The 18,594-nt window shown below is 38.7% G+C and overlaps 2 protein-coding genes across 4 annotated transcripts; one reads left to right on the forward strand and one right to left on the reverse strand.

Moving 5' to 3' along the window:
- Nucleotides 1-2,923: 2,923 nt before the first annotated feature.
- JOSD1 (Josephin domain containing 1) lies at nucleotides 2,924-13,138 on the forward strand. Of its 3 annotated transcripts, XR_009156044.1 has the most exons (6): nucleotides 2,924-3,068; nucleotides 3,747-4,561; nucleotides 9,040-9,168; nucleotides 9,260-9,454; nucleotides 10,800-10,900; nucleotides 11,022-13,138. XR_009156044.1 is itself a non-coding variant. In XM_058190443.1 (5 exons), exons 2-5 carry the CDS (start codon nucleotides 4,377-4,379, stop codon nucleotides 11,119-11,121), a joined length of 609 nt encoding a protein of 202 aa, XP_058046426.1. In that variant the 5' UTR covers nucleotides 2,925-3,068; nucleotides 3,747-4,376; the 3' UTR covers nucleotides 11,122-13,138. The 3 variants fall into 3 exon arrangements, 2 of the variants coding, with proteins under 2 accessions (XP_058046426.1, XP_058046427.1); XM_058190443.1 differs by lacking the exon at nucleotides 10,800-10,900 and having other exon boundaries at nucleotides 2,925-3,068; XM_058190444.1 differs by lacking the exons at nucleotides 2,924-3,068; nucleotides 10,800-10,900 and adding an exon at nucleotides 3,317-3,529.
- A 405-nt stretch (nucleotides 13,139-13,543) lies between these two features.
- Nucleotides 13,544-18,383, reverse strand: TOMM22 (translocase of outer mitochondrial membrane 22). Its single transcript, XM_058190446.1, has 4 exons — nucleotides 18,227-18,383; nucleotides 17,824-17,942; nucleotides 15,725-15,842; nucleotides 13,544-14,177 (listed from the first exon to the last, which is right to left on the reverse strand). The coding sequence occupies exons 1-4, from the start codon at nucleotides 18,329-18,331 to the stop codon at nucleotides 14,103-14,105; spliced, it is 417 nt and encodes a 138-aa protein (XP_058046429.1). The 5' UTR covers nucleotides 18,332-18,383; the 3' UTR covers nucleotides 13,544-14,102.
- Between the last annotated feature and the right edge of the window lie 211 nt (nucleotides 18,384-18,594).

The raw sequence follows: 18,594 nt of genomic DNA on the forward strand, positions 1-18,594 counted from the left end.
CAAACAGGTGGTTCCGTCATTGAGCCCTTCGCCCACCAATCAGGGAGCAGAGCCGCCAATAACCTTTCCTGTATTGCTATGACGACCGCGTTAAAATCGATTAATATGTATGAGCCACGCCTCTTTCGAATGTTTTCTTTCCGCTTCTTTTCAGGCTGGAAAGAGAGAGCAGGCGGCCGGCAGCCTTGGTTTCGTTTACGAATGTTGCTAGAAACTCGAGAAAGGCGCCTGCTAAGCCTTGCCCCACCCCCCGGGCGGCTGGGACAAACATAGAGGCTTCCCAATCCTGTTTTAAAGGATTTAATTTCAAGAAATTCTGGGAGAGACCGAGCCTTTACCAACCATCGGCCGTAGTTTAGACCGAGCTACTTAGAGGAGAAAAGCATCTATAAGAAAGCAACCTATCTAAGCGAAAGCCAGTCCGCTTGGAAACCCTTCTAACCCTACGCTTAAATGGGATTTCTCCTCCTCAGTTGTTTGGTCCGGGATGGTGCGTGTCCAAAACTGGGGATGGAGGCTCCTTGACCAGAGATACCCTTATCCTACCAGCAGCAACAGAGGTTTCTCGTGACTTTTTAATCCTGTCAGAGAAAGAATCTCTATTGTACAGTACAAGTCTTTGTTTTGCAGCCTCATTGTTGATTTGGTAGAGATGCCGTTGGAACATGAAAGTGAAATGTTTATTCATAGAAGTAAGTAATCCTATAATCTCAAGATCTCTTGTTAGCAAAAGTGGCAAATGTCTATGTTCCACGGGGAAATTTGTATGTAATCGGCTCCAATCTATGTTTAATGAAGCAGGGATCGATGACTTGACAACCCAGAATCGGATGCTGATGCCATTTGGGAATTCCCCCCCCCCAATACTATATACAAGAACAGATGTTTCTTAGTAATGGGAAGACTTCTGCAACTGATTTTTCACCAGTTCTCAGAAAGCAAAAACAGGGAACATCTAATTTAGTAGTTATATGAAAACTTATTTCATAGTTTAGGTTTATTTTTTTTTTCCTGCCAGGATAATTGAATTTTTAAACAGCTATTGAAAAGTGAAGGTCTTCATCTCTGGAAATTTTTAAGAGGATGAATAGCCACTTCTTGAGGAGAGCTAATAAACTGTGGTTCAGAATATTAAACTGTGTAATCATTTTTCATGTTCCTTTTATTACTAAAGCAAAAATATATAGAAAAATGTATGACATACCAATATTTGCACTCAACTGTCAGCATTTTTGTTTTCAGTTCCCTTTTTTTTTTGAAATCAACACTTTCTTGTGGAAGAAAGTACAGTAAATCCACACAACATTTTCTGAAGCAAAATATACTGCCATATTGATGAAATGTATTATATATGGGTGGATGATGGAAAAAATAAACTTTTAGCCAAGATGAGTTTGAGAACTACTTTGAAGTTCCCAGTTTCTTAACAGAAAAGGAGCAGTAAGATTTGATAAGAATGGTATGAGATATATGATCTTTTCAGCACTTCAATAAACATTGACTACCTTTATTCCCAAAGTAATTTTGAATGTGTGTTGTTAGAAATCTTTGTTTTAATGTCAGGCAGCAAGGTCCCATTGTAATTCTGATACACTAGTCCTTTCTCCACTAGCAATTTTACAGTAGCACCATAATGACCTGTCAACCTCTTGGTTCCTCCATGGTCAAAAAAGGCAAGTCTCATTTTATTACAACTTCTTAATTTAAACAACATTCAATAGTCATTTTGCATATCGGTATACAAGTGGTTTTCCCCTTAAAATTGGATTTTTCCCTGTCACACCTTAGGAGCTTCATTATTTTATTCCTGAAAGAAGGGGTAAATTTTGCAGTAGTGTACTTGCTCAGTTCTCAAATAACATTAGGTGAGCTGCAACATCCCTGCTTTTTGTTATTTATTTGATAATTACATCCCACCTTTTTCTTTAAGTTCTCAAAGTGGTATATATCATCCTCTCCCCTTGCGGCAAACAATGTTGTGAAGTAGCTCAGACTGAGAAGAAATCTCACTGAAAATTACACAATGGGTGTGGCCTATGCCTGTGGGTGCGCTTGAATCTGGTTCTCCCCATGACAGTCCAACTCCTTAATCATTATACTATATTTGCTCTGTTATGTTATAGATTATAGAACACTGAAATGAGGGATAATAAGCCTTGGCTATTTGTAATTATGTGTATTTGTCAGTTTCAGCCAGTCCCTCACCTACTCACTCAATTACTAAGAGTCAAAGGGCTTTCTGGCTATTAGTTTCAGTCATCCAGATCTATAGATATCTCTTTGCAGTTATCTAATTATGTCTGTTCAAATATGAATCTGGTGCTATCCCGTTAATTAAAATAGAGATACATACACTTTTAGAATTTGGAGTCACTTTCCCATTGTGCTTACTGTAAAGTTATTTTTATTTTGTAGAGTTTCAAATGGTGCACGGGATGGGCAAACAAACTGGTCTAGAGGCCAGATGCTGCAGAACTGTGCAGTTAGCACATCCAACACTTTCCCAGTGCAGTTCTCCCATTGTAGATGACTGGTGATGCTTTGAAGGGAAGACACAAATCCAGAGAAAACCAATTCTGCCTCTATAATGAGGCACTCACAAATCTGGACAATATGGTTGGGTGGGGAATTGCAAAAGGCAATAAAAGAGCTCGACAACCTAGAAGCTGTAGTAGCCACGCGTTCTTATAATGGTAATAGTTTATGGTGACAAGAGGGATGATGCTTTAACTGAATAACTTACACACCTGAGGATGTGGCTCAATAAAGATAATGGAACATGTAATGCAGATTCGGGGTCTGAGTCCCCCCACCCCCCAGTAGCCTGCGATAGGCAGAATTCAATTCCCAGAGGCCACCGGCCAGAGACAAACGGCGGACCCACTCCAGCAGGCGGAGGTTTGAAAGCGGACGGTCTCTGACATCAAGAGCGCTGACGCTCGCGACGTCAGGCTGCGGTGGGGCCGAGCGAGCGTTGGCGCGACGGGCCAAGACTCCGTGCAGGGCTGCGCATGCGCCGCCGGGATAGGTGGCTGTTGGTCCAAGAAGGCTGGGGCTGCTGCTGGAAGGTGAGTGGAGCCCCGGGACTTAAAAGAGAGGCGTTGTGGGTCCCCTTCCCCTCCGGCGGGGAGCCTGGTTCTCGGGTTTGGAAGAGCTCTGGAGCCGTTTGGGTAGGAGAGTCCTCTCCCCAGCGTCCCCCTGGCCGGTCGCTGTCCTCGCGGGTAGTGGTGGGTGGTGGGGGTGGTCTCGACTCGGTCCCAGGGTGCAGGAGGTAGCCTAGCCCCGCCGCCGCCCTTCTCCTCTTCCTCTCTCGAAGGAGGGACTTTCCGGAGCTTTGGTTTGCCCACCTCGAGAAAGTGAGGGGCGCTTTGAAGGGGCCTGCTGGCTGTACCGCTGCGGTTTGGAGAGGACCAAGCCAGAATGGCTGAGATTGTAAACACGGAATCGCCCTCCGCGGCCACGCACCCTTGATTCCTCACGTCGGCTCTGGACGCATTTTTCCTCTGACGGCGCTTCACAGCTTGTCGTGGTAAAGGCTCCAAAAACGGTTGGAGGATTGAGCGCTTTCCCCGAGGGTGGATCTTGGCTAGAAAAGGCGCAGGCCTTGAATCTTTGTTGTGTTAGTTCGGGAGTGTTTCTGGCTTGAGAAGCCTATTGGGAGCTGCTGTAAAATGGATGGTCCTCCTTGCCTGCTACAGTAATGAGCGAAATGCTATGCTTAATTGAATGTTTTCTCTCTCCATCAGAAATAGGAGGACAGCCAAGGAATCTTTGCTTATCGAAAGTGGAGCGGTTGCTTTTTTATTTTCCTGCTGTCTTGGGAGAAGTAGCTTCCTGTCTTGATTTCTGTGTTTTGGAGGCCTTTTAACTCTTTCCAGAATGCAAAGATGCACTTGATACTTTCCTGGGGGCCTGGGGTTGTTTATGAATAGTAACGAAAGCCTGGGCTTGCTTAATTTTGGACTGTGTTTTCCTATGTTGGGGAGAGAGGTGGGCCGTGGATCTTGGCTTTACAGTCATCAGTGACCAAAAGAAATGGAGGAGAAGGAACGATGTGATCAATTCAGTCTGACACTCCTATGCTAAGTTCTCTCAAACAATTTTTCAAGGGAAAAATCAGAAGAAAAGAGAACAGTATACTAAAAGCAATTTCTGCAAAATAAGGCAGCAGATAGGACAATGGAAGAAGAATGGTTCAAATTTTGAAGTTGCTTTTGCAGCTATCAAATAAAGACAACAATTGAAATTCAACTGCAGGTCTACTATTTGTGCTGAAGTTGTCTATAAAGAAAAGGGCAGTTTGCTCTTTGTTTCTTTTGAAAAAGAACCTTCAGAAACATTATCTCCAATCTTCACATCAACACCACTTTTAAAAAATGAGTTGCGTGCCATGGAAAGGTGACAAAACAAAATCGGAATCGCCAGAAACGCCACAGGTGATGCCAGTGCATATTTATCATGAAAAACAACGCAGAGAGTTATGTGCCCTCCATGCTCTCAATAATGTCTTCCAGGACAGCAATGCCTTTACACGAGACACATTACAGGACATTTTCCAGAGGTAGGAAAAATGGTTTTATTATATTATTGTGGAGGATTTGCTTACATTTCTTTGGTTGACTAGGCTAGATCGTACAGTGATTTTCTGATGCTTTATTAAGCTCTTCTATCATTCAATTCACTTTCATCTTCATAAATTAGTCTACTTGCCTGTCTTAACTTCAGACAAAGCAGTAAAAGTCACTTAGAATTATATTACACATTTTTAATGTAAAGAATGTAATGATTGAATCAGTAGTTAGAAACTATTTTCTGTTAAGGGGAACTGATATCAGTTTCTGATATAAAATTCAACTCTAGCTATTGAGCATTTGGTGGCCCATAATCCATTAAGCTTCTGCTGGAAACTTAATCAGCAGGTCTGCGAGTGTTCTGTCCTTTCCTGTCTCCTTTTGACTGCAAGGGTTCCTGTCAAATGCCTAAGACATCTGTCTTCCTGATTTACAAATGAATAAAAGCTATGAAAAAAGACAACTTTCAGTTTAATATCTATATTCTATTAAATTCTTTTTATGACCTTTAACTGGGTGAAACGGTGCGTCATAGAGCAATAATTTTTAAACCAAGATACCTCAAATGAGCTAATTTATAGAATATGTCCAGAATCTATCACCCATGACTCCCAAGGAATGAAATTTAGGGAAGTTGTAGTTGCTTTAGTGCTACTGGCTGCTGCAGCACTGCTGAGCTATTACAACAGTCACATGATTTTCATTTTCAATGTTCTGTGACACTTTCCCAGCCAGTCTCACAATCCCCTGCTCCCTCCCCCACCCAGCAGCAGCCACTTATCTATCTACTGAAAAGGGAAGGAAAAAGAAGGAAAGGAAGATCTCTGATGCTCCCTGCCAGATTCCCACAAGAAATGTTAATGAGGAAGCCATCAGGAAGTGAGAAGTCAGTCCTGCTCCCACTGTTTTTTTGCCCACCCTTGTTCATCCTATTTCTCTGTTCATGTAAGAAAATATCTCTGAAACAATGACCCAGTGGGACACAAATTGTCTAGTTTCCTTCATTCTCAGTTATATATTTATAAGGTTGGCTTTAACTGCTAGATTTTTTCTACACAGCTATGATACTGCCACAATTCATCTCTAAAAGGAGCCAGTGATATGGCTATTTTTATATAAGTAACCTAGAAATCATCTTGATGCATGTTAAAATATAGTACCATTGAAGTCTTTTTTGGATAGAGAAGTCTTTGAGATACTAGTCCAATCCCTTACCTTCCTTAAAGAATTGGAAAGATACAATGGCCCAAGTGCCATTTAGGATAAATTGGCACTTCCTATAGAACCCACTGAAATCCTTATGTTTTAAAGCATCTGATTTGCATGCAGAACAGCCCAGGGTCTTGCAATTACTAGGTAATGCTGAGAAGATCTTCTGATATCCACCTGAACTTCTGCCAGTCAGTACTGAACTAGATGAAACATTGGTTGGATAAGGCTACTCTCCATACGTTTTACATTTTATATCTAACATAATAATGGATTTCTGTTGAAAATTGTAATTGCAGATTGGTTTGAGTTGAAAAACTATGTTCCCAGCTATTTACAAACTTCATTTTTCAAACACTGTTTTATAGCTAGATTTCTTTGTACATTTATAAGAAGTAATGTAAATGCATAAAATCATGCTTTATAATTTGAAATATGGTAATTTTGAATAGTTTTTAAAATGAAAACTATAATGGATTGATTCAATACCTCCTTGCAGTGTTTATACGATAAGAGTTTTACCTTATCTGGGCTTTACAAGACTCATTAAGAAGTGATGCATTAAAAGTTAATTCTTGTGACTTAGTGAATTTTAAATGATATGGTGAGTGGGAAGGGCTTGTCCCATCAGGGAGAGACAGCTCCTCAGATACCCTAGACCCATGCCCTGTAGGGCTTTAAAAGTAACAACCAACATCTTGAATTGCATTCGGAAGCAATCTGGCTATAATACAGTTCACACAATAAAAGTGTTATATGTGCAGGCCTAGGAGCTCCCAGGATTGTGTACACCGCTGCATTCTGCATCAACTGCAGCCTTCAAATATTCTTCAAGAGTAATTCCATGTAGTGTGTTGCAGTTGTTAGGAAATTGTTATTTGTCTAACTAGTTGGTCAGGCAATATATAAACCAACAATGTATGTTTGCAGTAGGAAAGGTGTTATATTGCTTTAAGACTGTATTGCATTATCATGTATCCTAATTGGCTGAGCTCTGTAGCCAATGTACTTAAGGAAAGCTAAATTATGGGTTGTGTGAACTCTACAGCATTGTTACCTGCTGATATGCTGCAATTGTACGTTTGAGCTCTATGCATGATCATTGCTTGATCATGGCTATTTACTGATTCTTACTGACTGTTGTGTATTGAACTGTGTTCTTGGCTGAACCTAAAGAAGATCTGGTTTGTTGTGCAAGTCTACAATTGGTAAAAAGACTTGGTATTTGAAATATCCCTGGACTGGCTTTATATGTGTATGACCTGGATTGTTTTTGGACTATGATTTTGCTTTTTCCCTAAAAGTAAAATATTATCAAACCAGTTTGTCTATGTGGTAACTGTTATTGTGCACAATCATTCTCGGTCGCTTTCATGCGCAAACTCAAAGGGTACTCTGCTCAACTATCCTTAACATTGATTATGGGCCCAGAGTATCCTTAACAGCAGTTATCCAACTGAGATATAGGCATGAGTGATCATGTGCAGAACTTTACAATCCAGATAAGTGCACAACTGATGCACAACATGAAGTTGAGCAAAGGCCATCCTAGCCACGACTGCCACCTACTCTTTAAACAAAAGTTGTGAGTCTAGGATGTCCAAGGTACACAACAGATCTGTCTGGGGAGTGCAACCCCATCCGGGGTTAATGATGATAAACAGTTTTATGGTCTTTCTTGCCACAGTTGTTAAATGAATCATTGCAGTTGTTAAGTTAGTAACACAGTTGTTAAGAGAATCAGGCTTCCTCATTGACTTTTATATCATGTCTTCAAAACTTAGGGTTTTCTTTTTTTCCTAAAATGTCTTAAAGTCTTTGTTACAATCATATTTATTTAACATTAATTTCATATTCTTGTTTTAAGTTTTTTTTGCAAACTTATGTTGCAGGTTTTGTAAAAAATAGCAGTATTTTTTCAAGAAATGCTTGAAAATAGGAAAATTACAGACTTATTAATTCATACATGGCAAGAATTTGGAGAGAACAATGCAGAGTTTTGGGCTGCAAGTGCATACATAAAGTGTACTGGCAATTTTTAATAGGAATCTTTATTCAACCCAGCTACCTAAGTACCTCTTTCATGATTTGGGATAGCAAACTCTTTGTTTCAAGCACTGATACTCTGCATGGTAATGTCTAAAAGGGTTTTTCCTAATGCTATTTTTACAGGAAATACTTTGCGTAACTGTGTGTGTAACTGGCTTAAAGTAATCTAGTGAATTCATGGGGCTGCCCTTGAAGTGCACCCGGAGGCTGCAGCTAGTCCAGAATGCAGCTGCGCGGGTAATAGTGGGAGCAACTCATTGCTCCCATGTAACACCAATCCTGCGCGGCTTGCACTGGCTTCCTGTGGTCTTTCGGGTGCGCTTTAAGATTTTGGTCACCACCTTCAAAGCGCTCCATGGCTTAGGGCCCGGGTACTTACGGGACCGCCTGCTGTTACCGCATGCCTCCCACCGACCCGTACGCTCTCACAGAGAGGGTCTTCTCAGGGTGCCGTCCGCCAAACAATGTCGGCTGGCGGCCCCCAGGGGAAGGGCCTTCTCTGTGGGAGCTCCTACGCTCTGGAACGAACTTCCTCCTGGACTACGTCAAGTGCCTGATCTTCGGACCTTTCGCCGTGAGCTGAAAACGCATTTATTTATTCAAGCGGGACTGGCATAATATTTATAATATTTTTAATATTTTAAATTTTAACTGGGGTTTTATTATTATATGGTTTATAATTTTAAATTTTAAACTTTTAAATGTGGCCATTTTTTCTAATATGCTCGGTTTTAAATTGTCGTTTTAATTGTACATTTTTGTGTTTTTTATCTTTTGGCTGTACACCGCCCTGAGTCCTTTGGGAGAAGGGCGGTATAAAAATTTAATAAAAAAATAAAAAAAATTCCGTGGTCAAATGGGAACTTGAACCGAGTCTCCATGTAATAGCATGTTGAGAACTGGATCTACTTTCTAACTAGCTAGTCATTCCTTCATTATCAGCTAAGAAAACTGTTCTTAGTTGGAACTATGAATCATTAGGATATGGAGAAAGTCTCTGCCTTAGGAAATAAATTCTAAAGGAGGAAAGTAAACCAGTTGTCGAATTTTTTGTAACCTTATTCTGCCTTCTTTCAATGAATCTTTGCAAAGATTTTTATTGCCGGAATCATGCTTTCTGTGAGATGAGGCAGCCAGGAATCTGACAAGTCAATACTTTAATTATTATAGTACATTGTTTATTTATTTGTATTATTTGTTTGATGACTAGACTATCTCCCAACACAATGGTGACACCACACAAGAAAAGTATGCTGGGGAACGGGAACTATGATGTTAATGTCATCATGGCAGCTCTTCAGACCAAAGGTTATGAAGCAGTTTGGTGGGATAAGCGCAGGTAAAGTAATCCAGAATATAAATTGCCATTAGGGATGGTTGATTTGAAAGGATGTAAGAATTTACCTTTTTCTTCCTCTTTCTTTGTTCAGGGATGTTAACGTAATTGTCCTTTCCAATGTCATGGGTTTCATAATGAATCTGCCCTCAAGTCTCTGCTGGGGTCCACTGAAACTCCCTCTTAAACGGCAACATTGGATCTGTGTCCGGGAAGTGGGAGGAACCTACTATAATCTTGACTCCAAATTAAAGGTTCCTGAATGGATTGGTGGTGAAAGTGAGCTCAGGTAGGTTGTCTTTGTTAATCTGAGACCTGAGTACTCTCATCTGCACACACTGTGAATTTATCACCTGAATCACATTGTTTGGCTTTAGGCAATGAAATCTCCCTTCCCTCTCTCCACTATCCCCTTCAAATTAATTTTTCCAACAAAGATAATTGAAATGGTCTCACTTTGGATTCTGTTTATGTACTTCACATGTCAAGATAATAAAATTGTTACATTTTTATATAACTATTTCACTGCTTATGGCAGACAAAAGTTTTGAACTGAGATATTCAGTATTTGGAAATAGTATCAGTTGCCGAATTCAGTGGATTACATTTGAATTAAACACAATTTGTACAACTCACTAAATTATCTGATGCCAAGATCAAGCCACTAGCAGCAGGTAGATTTTAGACAAGTTAGCACACAGAGAGGTACTATGAAAATATGACTTCTATAACAGAATCATCAGTGTTTGGAATACTTTACCTGACTCTGTGGTCTCTTCCCATAATCCTAAAAGCTTTACCCTAAAACTTTCTACTATTGACCTCACCCCATTCCTAAGAGGACCATAAGGGGCGTGCATAAGCGCACAAACGTGCCTACCGTTCCTGTCCTATTGTTTTTCTTTTCTTCTTCCTATATATATATATATATATGCTTATACCTCCTAATATTTACTCATATATGTTTATATACTATATAACCTTTCTGTATGATACTTACATATATCGTTGTGACAAAATAAATAAATAAATAAATAAATAAATAGTTGCTTTGGGCTTCACCAAATTCAAACCACACAGGTTTGCTATTTTTTCATGTGTTAAAATTAGATTGTTCTCAGAAATATGGAAGGAAACAGCCTTCTGAAGACATTTCTTTCAAATAGCGGCTGCTGAATCCAATAAAGATTCAACCTCGGCACATGAAGAGCATGCACTGTTCTTCATGCATTAATTAGACTTCTTTGATTATTAGAAATCAACAAAGCAATAGACTTTTTCGATTATTAGTTTGTGGCTTCTTCCAATAGCATATGCAAAGTGTATTTTTACAGTGACTTTTTAAAGCTAAACAGAGCAACACAGCTTTATGCTTGGTTGGTCATAGACTCGACAATATAAGCAAGCTATTTTTGAGATAAAATGCACTGCTGTATTTGATAATCTGCTTAAAAAAACCACAGTACCATATATCATATTGCAACTCTTGAATTCTTAAATTTCAGTACAGAAACTTAAGAACAGCACAAACTTACCCATTGGCAGCAGTCCTATTCTTATATTTAAAATGGTTCTCAATCTCTGAATACATAATTTAGTGATCTCTTCCATTACCACTTTATTCCATTAACTAGCTCCAGTAAATCCAGCAAAGATGCTATCTATGCCTCATTTCATTGATTACTACACTTTCTCTAAGTCTCTATAGCTGGAGAGCATAATAAAAGAATAACAGGTAGGAGAATGGAACTTTTCAGAATAGTTTGCATATTCCTAACACTCCGCTGTTTACAAAAATTCCAAAATATACTCAAACTTTATTTGTGCCTTTTTGTGCTTTCTTTTTATTTCCACAGGAAGTTTTTAAGAAACCAGCTGCAAGGAAAGAACTGTGAACTTCTGCTGGTAGTACCTGAGGAGGTAGAAGTACATCAAAGTTGGAAAGTTGATGCATGACCTGCAAAATATCTTATCTTTGCACTACAGTACTGGTCCTTCTCCCTTCCAACTTCTACTGTCCTGTGATGTGGATAATGAGCACTATACTCTCCCCAGGAACTTTCCATTATGAAGGTGCAATAAGGCAGTCACAAGGTACTGTCAGGGCCAAACCAGATTATTGAAGCCGGACTTAGGGGAAGAGATAGAAGCCAGTTTTGCATTCTTTCATTATAATGCATAATGAATTAGAAATGGGGTATTGGAATCTTCTCCATTGAATTCTGATTCACTTTCTTACCCACCATCCTAAAATACTTTATATTGAATTGTACACTACTGTCTCTAGGAGTCTCTATAGTTGGATGGTTTGTCTCTCCTTCAGGAGAGGTTTGAGGCCAGGCATGTTCCCTTCATATCTATGACTCCCTTCTCTACCAAACTTACGTTGAAGAAACTTGCAAACGGTATGGGTCTCTCAGGAAATTTTAGATACTCTTAGCAATGGTATGGTGCTTGTGGATTCCCTATTTAAATAGCAATTGTGCCAACAGTTAGGGGACATATTGACAAAACGGGACCATAATTCTGGAACTCTTATTGGAGTTTGGGGCTTTTCTTTGTCATACTTGACATTTTTTGATTTGAGAATGAAAGAGTGAATAATTTGGGGAGATAATTGATGCTTATTTTTCAAAAACCTCAAATATTTTTGGTTAGGTGGGTCAGGTATAGCCTCTCTTTATTTATCTTGTCCTGTAATTCAGGGAAATAATTCACTGAGCAGGGAATATATCAACAAATTTCTTAAGGATGAAATCATGACATAAAAGGAAATTATAGCCAAGTTTTTGTAAGGTAGAACATCGTTGAAAGGGGAAGTGTTAATTTTGCAACCTATTGTGGGGAGCAAATCCAAGGATTAGAATTTTGTTCCTATTTCAGCTGATAATAGCTGCTAGGGAAGTTTGATGCGGGTAGATGAAGACTATTTAAAACAGGTTAAGCTGAGTTACATTCTTCCATTCCATCTAGCAGGAAATCATAATCTCTCTTCTCTTTCCCACTAAATTAATAAAAGAGCTGAAGATTGGCAGGAACCTTATTAGTTTTCCCTTTCGCTTCATCTAAGTGTGCCTCATTTATTCTTGTCAGTTTATCCTGTTGCGTTTTTCATTAAGTGTCATTTACATTAGTACTGATATATCAGGAATAGGACCTATGTTTCCAACATCATCCTAGTAAAGGAAGGGCAAAAGTAACTCTTGTAACTGTAAAGGAGGCCTTTTGCTTTCTATTTTGAGTAAAAGCAAGATAGACACCTTTCAGTTTTGTACTTGAACTCTCCTTTCAATCAAATACTTTGAGGATGACAATGAGATCAAGATGAATCTTGTTTATTGATGCCTGGATAATTTGCAGCCATATACTGGGAAAACTGAATTGACTCTTCTCTGCATGTACTACAGTCCAAACAGGATACTTCTAGTTTAATAGAAGCTCTCTCTTCTTCTGGACTATACATTCCAGTGGTAAAACCAGCTGACATTTTTACACATGACATTTTTCATAAGTAGAACATTAGGCCTGAAGTTCTGCTTCTGACTTGAAGCCATTTTTTTCATGAATTTTAAAAATATCAGCAGTAAAGACACTATTCTTTATGCTGACTAAAACAGCACTTTGGAGAGACCCTGTTTGCATGGAAGCCAATGGACCAGTGCATAATATACAAATATCTTAAAAAGTAAAGCTGTTCCTTTCCTCTCGGTATATTGATGTCATTGTTCTGGCCATAGGGAAAGTGGTGTGATTCAGCAGCTCAGGAAAAGGGAACATGTAATCATACACACTTCAGAACCAGAATTATGGCACGAGAGGAGAATAATCAGCCCAGTCCAGTTGCTTGGGAATAGAAAAACCCATGATTGTTTTCTTGCTTGTTTGGTTTTGTTATAGCTTTGTCTTGGGTTTGTTTACAGAGATGTATTTTGTTTAACCAAATATTAAAAATGAGAAAATCTTTCCCAATGTTCTCCTGATACTTGTGTGGAAACTGAGCTGCTCCGTTTGTAAAAGTGGAAAAAATATGCATCTCATAAATCAACTATAACTTTCCTCATTGGTCTTTTAAGATATTCTACCCAAAGAAAAGTTCAGAAGCATAGATTATTTTATAATTCTGAAATTGGCCTAATAAAGTTATTGCCTTATTAAGGATTAAAGATTTTATCTCCCCCCGCCCAGTTCAACTATCTTAATTTTTTAAAAAGGTATGATTCAGAGTTGAAGATTTAAAACTCTGCTAGAAGCCTTTTACTACCTGGTTTGAAAATGTGCTCAACAGAGAAAACAATTGTCTATGTGGTCAACTTTTTATCGTTAACATGCAATTAAGCAGAAACTGTATAGCCAGTAAGCTGAAACAATAAAGAAAACGTTCCATGATTGCACTCAAACTATTTAATACAAAAGGGCTGTAGCGGACTTCAGTATCAATAGATGTGGCAAAATTGGTGAAAATGACTCATCTAAGGTTCCCTCAGCATTGAAACAACATCTAACTCAAAAGAAGCTCACTCAGTGAAATTTAGTATGCACCAGATTGTTCCATTGTATCTGTAGCATGTATGCTTGTTTTTGCTGTTTCTACTCTAAAATCCATCTTCAGTATATCAGGAGAGAAACACAGGACTTATATAGACAAACATTGCTAACTAAATTTGGCCAGAATCTGGCATGTCCTGAGGCGGTTTCCTGGAAATAAGGATACCAAAATAAAAGCTTCCAAAGTCCTTGTTAATTGCTTTGATTATCAACTGAGGGAAGGAATAAAAAAAATCATGATTGCCTAAGGATTAAAGAAGAGGTCAATGTCATAAAATACATATTGGGGTATGCCTCCATCATGAACAGATGTCCAAGAAAAGAAAAAAAACTCTTGCCTAATAAACAATTTCAGTATTTCCTTCCATAATAATATGGCTCCAGTGATTTGATTAAATCTTGCCAGGAAGAGAAGGCAGAGCACTTGACATTCCTCCAGAAAGCCCTGTATTTGGTCCTAATAAAATCTGTAAGAAATGAGAAAATGTCAAAATGATTGAAATACCAAATTAACATTCAAATTTCTGTAATTTATTTGAGAAGAATTTCTATTTCAAATGTCATAAACCCAACAATTATCTTACATCATTTTTACCCATAAAGAATACAAATGTAGCGTTTCTTGTTTGTAGTCTGTCATTACAAAAATACAGTTCTTGGTTCATATGATTATCAGATTTACTGTATATGAAGTAACCTTTGTAAATTCACTCATGTTTTTGATCCTGCATTGTGCCAATACCTTACTGTGCTAAATCTTAATATTCTGGTTAAGTATGAAACCTGGAAAGTTTTGTTCTAAGAAAAATTCATTTAAATATTTGGTTTTCTCAGAAAGTGGATGCTATTGTTCCATTTTATTTTATTTCTATTTTATCAGAATGGCTTTATTTTTGTATTTTAAATATGTAAATAATTCTGATAATATTTTCAAGGTGATTATAGTACTCCAGCAAGAGAGGGAAATGAACAATCAGAAATAAGTTTACTCATCTCTGTAACAAAGCAATGTGTTTACAAAAATGACATGATGAAGTAACATTTTTACTATGTAAGAATGCATTGTCAGATACTCCAAGTTGTTTTTCTGAAAGCACTTACAATGAAATATTACAGCAGTCATACCAATCACTATAAAATGTGCTCCTTTTAGCTGAGAATTACGGTCACCAGTATAAAGGCTAAAATACCCATCACATCCAGTAATAACTAGAACAATAAATAGACATCACTTTGATAAAAGTGTGAATGTGCACATTTATTAACATGAATTACTACATTGTTGATGTTTACTATTATGGATGAATATTTTAAAGAGATGCTGAATATACATACATACATATGCATACAATGTATATATGTATTTTCTTTTAGTCAGTTTTGACTTGTATCAACTACATGGACAAGACCATTCCATTTTCTTGGCAATTGTTTCAAAAATGGTGATGAGCTAACACGCTGCAGTCTAATTTTTTTGGTGTCCTAGCACTACCAGCAGTTGTTAGGACTCCAGAACACTAGACTTCAGCCATTAAGTCTGAAGCTCATCACCACTTGATTGATGCCAGCCATGAAAGTCTGTAGCAACATATTTTTAGCATAGTTCGCCATTTCCTTTTTCTTATGGCTGAGAGAGCAATTGATCCAAGGTCACCTAGCTGCATTCCATATCAAAGGTAGGATTTGTTTCCTGACTTCTGATCCAATGCATTTATTTAACTATTACACTAAAACCAACTCTTGTGGTAAACAGATAGATATACAAAACTTTCACCAATCATATACTTTCCAAATGTGTTGGTCCAGACTTCCAAGACAGTACTGTACATTGAATGAAAAACTAGAGAAGACTAGTATAGAAGCTGAATTACAAATGAAAAACTACATTAAATAAAACATAGCTCTCCAATGAGTTTATTTATAAACCCTTAATAGATTGGAGAATGAAAGACATATGACATTCACAGGCAAAAGGACGATTAGGTTCATTACAGTTACAGGAGGCAGTATTTACCTGTCGTTGTTGCAGCTGCTGCTGCTGCTCCATTTGCAGTTTCTCAGTTTCAAAAACAACAGGAAGAACTAGGATCATGAAAGAAGTGGTCCCAATCCATAAAGCTGCCCTTGAGAATCTTTTGGAAAATGAGAGAAAACAAGTATATTCTGACTTGCTGAGATGGAAAGCAGCTACTCTATAGACCTCGATTGTAGTATGAAAGTGACCCATTTCACGTAGAAAAATTCATATACAAACTACATATTCATAACAATCTGTAAAACCATCTTTTAAAATTACTAATATGCCATTCAGACCTATCATAGAGCATAAAGAAATATATATTAATTTCACCCAATCTTTGATCTTATATGTAATTAAAACTAATGTTTTCATACTGTAAAGGGTTTAAAAAATTAAATTCTTACTGTTTATGGAACAAGTTGTGATCATAAGATTGGTACTCTTTAACAGGAATGAACAGCACTTAGGATTTGATTTCCAAAAGGTACTTCAAATGCATAGCAGCACGTACATAAAACTGTCTGCAATATTTTAAAGCAGCTATATCTTTTTTGTTTATGGGATTGCACAACTGTCCTCCATAGTTGTTCCATGATCACAAGAAAGGGAGCAGCTACTTTAAGGCACACCATCCACCAGCCTGACAACCATCATCCCATGAGTTATCCTGGGCTCCTTTAGTCACACTACCGAATTTCAGCAAGATCAGAAAGGCTGTAATATATAATTGCTTTACTACCCAAAAATATTTGAATAGTGTTATTCTGTTACATTCAGATATAAAACAAGCATTCACAAACAAAATTTTGAAGAGGAATATCTAGAAATTGTAACTATAATTTATGATAGTGATATTTGGCCTCTGTTTACTTTTAATTACATAGCTTTATATAAAATACATGAATATTTGTGTTTATTTTTAATTATGTGTTAAAAACAAAGACTTCAATATATTTAATAATGAACTTTTATTGACTAGAATATTAATAAATATGCCTATGCTGCAGATGATCACATAATTTACAATTTATGCTGTTCTAAGTCCATCGCTCCACCACAACTTCAGTGACACTAGCATCTCAATCATAATTAACAATGAAGGCTCTCTGGGATCTCTTGTCAGCTTTTGATACCATCAACAATGTATCTTTATGCATCAGCTTCAAGAGACTCTTTAAGCAGGCTCAATACTTATTTGGTTTGCATTTTAATTGTTACTTTATTTATTCATTTATTTGTATCCTGGGTTTATTTATTTTTTTACAAATAACTCAAGGTAATGAACATATCCAACACACTTTCCGTTTCTTATTTACCCCACAATAACAATTCTATGAGCTGGGCTGGGTTGAAAAAGAGTGACTGGCCCAAAGTCTCTCAGCTGGCTTTCACAGGTAAGATGGGACTTGAACTTATGGTCTACTGCTTTCTAGCCAGGTATCTTAACCAATAGACCAACTGTGATTATAAGGAATGATCTGCTATGTTACATGCTGCAAGTTGAAATGAAGTTTTATTCTTAGCTTCATCTGAATTCTTTAAATGGAATAGATTCCAACCACATAATGAAGAAACATCTCCAGCCAACTGTGATACAAGAAGTCCTCAACTTGCGACCACAACTGAGTGGAAAATTAAGTGAGTTTTGCCCCATTTTACAAATTTTCTTGCCACATCTGCTAAGGGAATCACTGCAGTTGTTCAGTAACACAGTTATTAAATGACTCTGGTTTTCCCATTGATTTTGATTGTCAGAAGGTTGCAAAAGGTGATTTACATGACCCAAGGACACTGCAACCCTCAGAAATGTGAGTCAGTTATCAAGGATCCGAATGTAAATCAATGTGACCATGAAGATGCTGCAACGGTCGTAAGTGTGAATAACGGTCATAAGTCACTTTGTTCAGTGCCATTGTAACCCTAAACCGCCATGAAGCGAACTGTTGCTAAGTCGAGGAGTACCTCCTGTATATGAAGTTCTGTGCCCCTTTTGCAACAAGGACATGCAACAGTGAAATAGCAGGTTATTAAACCCCTCAGAAAAACCATTTCAGCATCTTTGGGTTCCTTACTTTTCCATTTTCTTTTCTCACCTGTACATTTTCTGAGCTACAGAAAGGGATACGTCGAAGGTAGCTCCAGCTGCCGATCGAAGGCTGTCTGGAAACATCTCCGTGAGACCCCAAAGTCTCTCTGCCAGGGTCTCATCCAGCTGCAACGAGGCGAGAAAAACGGAAAGTAGGAGCCCGCCTGACCCGCCAGCCTGCTCTCCCCACCCCCCATAACCTGGAGTTGAAGACCTGTGAACGACTATCCACGCATCCCTCTCACGGAGAGCCTCTTCCAAGCGCCCACCGGCCCTTACAAACACCCCCCAACTGACCTCGTGGGGACCCGGGCGTCCCGGCACGCTCTGCCCCGCCTCCAGGAGAGGTCAAGCCTCGCACGGCTTACGCCAAGGCGCCGCACGGAGCTCCGCGGCAACGGCCCGCTTACCTCATCTTCGTCCTCCTCTGTATCCACTTCCAGCTCCTCCGTTTTGCCGGCGCTTCCCTTGGATGGCAGCACGTCTTCGGGAGACAGCGGCGTCAAGGCGGCCATGACTGTAACTGAGAGAATGACGAACGAGGATCCTGCAGCGGCTAGACCGGGGCCGGAAGTCAAGATCCGGAGGCTCATAGCCCTTCCGCAATTGCACAGCGACGCATAGCGCACGGGAAGAACGAGCGAAGGGAGCGCGTTTCTGAAGCTGGGTAATTTTAAGAGGCGTGGACTCCGCTTCAAAGTTAACGGAGGTTAAAAAATAGTGGCATATAGAGCAGGGGTCTCCAACCTTGCCAACTTGTGGACTTCAACTCCCAAGT

The sequence above is a fragment of the Ahaetulla prasina genome, chromosome 7 (assembly GCF_028640845.1).
Source record: "Ahaetulla prasina isolate Xishuangbanna chromosome 7, ASM2864084v1, whole genome shotgun sequence".
NCBI classification, from domain to species: Eukaryota; Metazoa; Chordata; class Lepidosauria; order Squamata; family Colubridae; genus Ahaetulla; species Ahaetulla prasina.

Bases quoted from the DNA above. Each gene is read 5' to 3' on its own strand.
- JOSD1 (XM_058190443.1), top strand. From the start codon at position 4,377: ATGAGTTGCGTGCCATGGAAAGGTGACAAAACAAAATCGGAATCGCCA. The intron at 9,169-9,259 runs GTAAAGTAATCC...TTCTTTGTTCAG, and splicing joins GTTTGGTGGGATAAGCGCAG to GGATGTTAACGTAATTGTCC. The intron at 9,455-11,021 runs GTAGGTTGTCTT...TTATTTCCACAG, and splicing joins GGTGGTGAAAGTGAGCTCAG to GAAGTTTTTAAGAAACCAGC.
- TOMM22 (XM_058190446.1), bottom strand. From the start codon at position 18,331: ATGGCCGCCTTGACGCCGCTGTCTCCCGAAGACGTGCTGCCATCCAAG. The intron at 17,943-18,226 runs GTAAGCGGGCCG...GCCTCGTTGCAG, and splicing joins CAGAGGAGGACGAAGATGAG to CTGGATGAGACCCTGGCAGA. The intron at 14,178-15,724 runs GTAAATACTGCC...CATTTCTTACAG, and splicing joins AGCAGCTGCAACAACGACAG to ATTTTATTAGGACCAAATAC.